The sequence below is a fragment of the Propithecus coquereli genome, unplaced genomic scaffold (assembly GCF_000956105.1).
Source record: "Propithecus coquereli isolate 6110/MARCELLA unplaced genomic scaffold, Pcoq_1.0 Scaffold475, whole genome shotgun sequence".
Classification (NCBI taxonomy): Eukaryota; Metazoa; Chordata; class Mammalia; order Primates; family Indriidae; genus Propithecus; species Propithecus coquereli.
In genome coordinates, this window is record NW_012150563.1 from 541742 (window position 1) to 543476 (window position 1735).

At 59.9% G+C, this 1735-nt stretch overlaps 1 protein-coding gene across 1 annotated transcript in view; it reads left to right on the forward strand.

The window, feature by feature from the left end:
* Positions 1 to 336: 336 nt before the first annotated feature.
* MANBA (mannosidase, beta A, lysosomal) overlaps positions 337 to 1735 on the forward strand; it is a 108721-nt gene continuing 107322 nt past the window's right edge. The window contains exon 1 of the mRNA XM_012655373.1: positions 337 to 513. Coding sequence (XP_012510827.1) covers positions 337 to 513 — 177 coding nt within the window. The remainder of the gene's footprint in view (positions 514 to 1735) is intronic.

Consider the following 1735-nt stretch of genomic DNA (forward strand, 5'->3'; position numbering starts at 1 on the left):
GTCTCCCGCGGCTTCGTGCCACTGTGCGCCCAGGGACCTGCGTCCCAGTGACCATGCGAGATCTACCGGAGCAGCGCGAAGAGCCGCCGAGGGCGGCGCAGGGCTCCGGGACCCGCGCCTGCAGCCGTTCACAGGGGCGGCCGCCCCCGCGCCCGCGACGCCTGGCTTCCCGCGGGTCCCCGCGCTCACTCCGCCTTCGTCACCAGCCTCCCGCGCCGCGGGCAGAGCGCTCAGCTGACCTGGGGGCGGAGCCGGGTCTCGGGGCGGGGACAGCTGGAGCCCGGGCTTCTTGCGAGCGGAGGAGCGGCTTCCCCGCGGGTCCCCTGCAGCGCCGAGATGCGCCCCCACCTCCTGCTGCTGCTCGCGGTGTGCGGCGCGGGCTGCGGGGCCGAGGCGCGCAGCTATAGCTTGCGGGGAAGCTGGAGCATCCGCAGCGGCAACGGCTCTCTGGAGCTGCCCGGCCAGGTCCCCGGCTGCGTGCACAGCGCCTTGTTCCAGCAGGGCCTGATCCAGGTACCGTGCGCGGCCGCCCCGCGGCGAGCCGGGCCCGCGCTGCCCGGTGGACGGAGGGGCCCGGGAGCCGCCTGGCGGCCGCGAGCCCCTGGCTGTTCCTGTCGCTGTGGCCCTAACTTCCCGTTTGCACCCTGTGGTCTGTCGGGGGAAGTGCCCGGGCGGTGGGGTACGGGCCAGATGGAGACTGACCGACCCACGCCGGGACACCAGCCGCCGTGGGAAGCGGAAGTTTAGATCGAGCAAACTGTTGCTAGCAGCTCGCTTTTTGCGGGAGCCTCAGCTGGAGCGCGCGCACAAAGGGCACGTTGTCGCTGCCAGGCATGGGGTGGGGGCCCTGTTTCAGCTGTCTGGACGCCGCGGGGGACAATAGGCTTTTGCTACGCAAGGGTTAACTCCATGGAGTAATGTCCCCGTTTTTCATTTTCGTTCCTAAGCGAGTCAGGTTTGGGACGGATGCAGCACGCAGGTGGAGGAGAGCACCTGCGAGGGTGAAGCCGGGATTGCGGGGCCGGTGCAGTCGCTGGATAATCTTTAAGGCGGACTGGGATATGAAGAAAGGCGCTGTTTCCTCTCAGGGAACGTGGAATGTCACTTCCATCCTTCGCTGCTTTTGCTGCTCCATTAAGCTGCACCTTGTTTTCTCACGTCTTCTCTTTGCTGGGGACAAGATGTGCTTACACTCGATGTGCTTGGGCGTTGTCCCAATTCTCATAACGACTCTATAGAGTAGGGTTTCTTATCTGGATTTTATGGATGATACGGAGTTTCGGAGCCCAAGGAAGTGAGAGCACATGACCAAGATCATACAGCAACTAAGCTGACAGCAAGAGAATTCTAATCCAGGTGGGCCCAACTCCATAGCCTGGATTCTATATTATGCTGTGCTTACCTTGGTTTTTTGAAAAATCATGTGTTTCCGAAGCACTGTGGCTGACTTTCAGGAGTGTCATTCTAAATTTACTTCAGCGACAGGATGGTCAGCGAGGGTCATGCGGAATTTCTGGTCTGGTACTCAGGTTTTTTCCCCCCAACATATATATCAAAAAGGAAGTAAGTGCTGTAAATGATGCTGACCACTGCTCAATATATTTATATTTTAAAGTAAATCATTTTCAAACTTAAGTACTTTTTTTTTCTTTTTTGAGACAGAGTCTCACTCTTTTGCCTGGGCTAGAGTGCCGTGGCGTCAGCCTAGCTCACAGCAACCTCACACTCCTGGGCT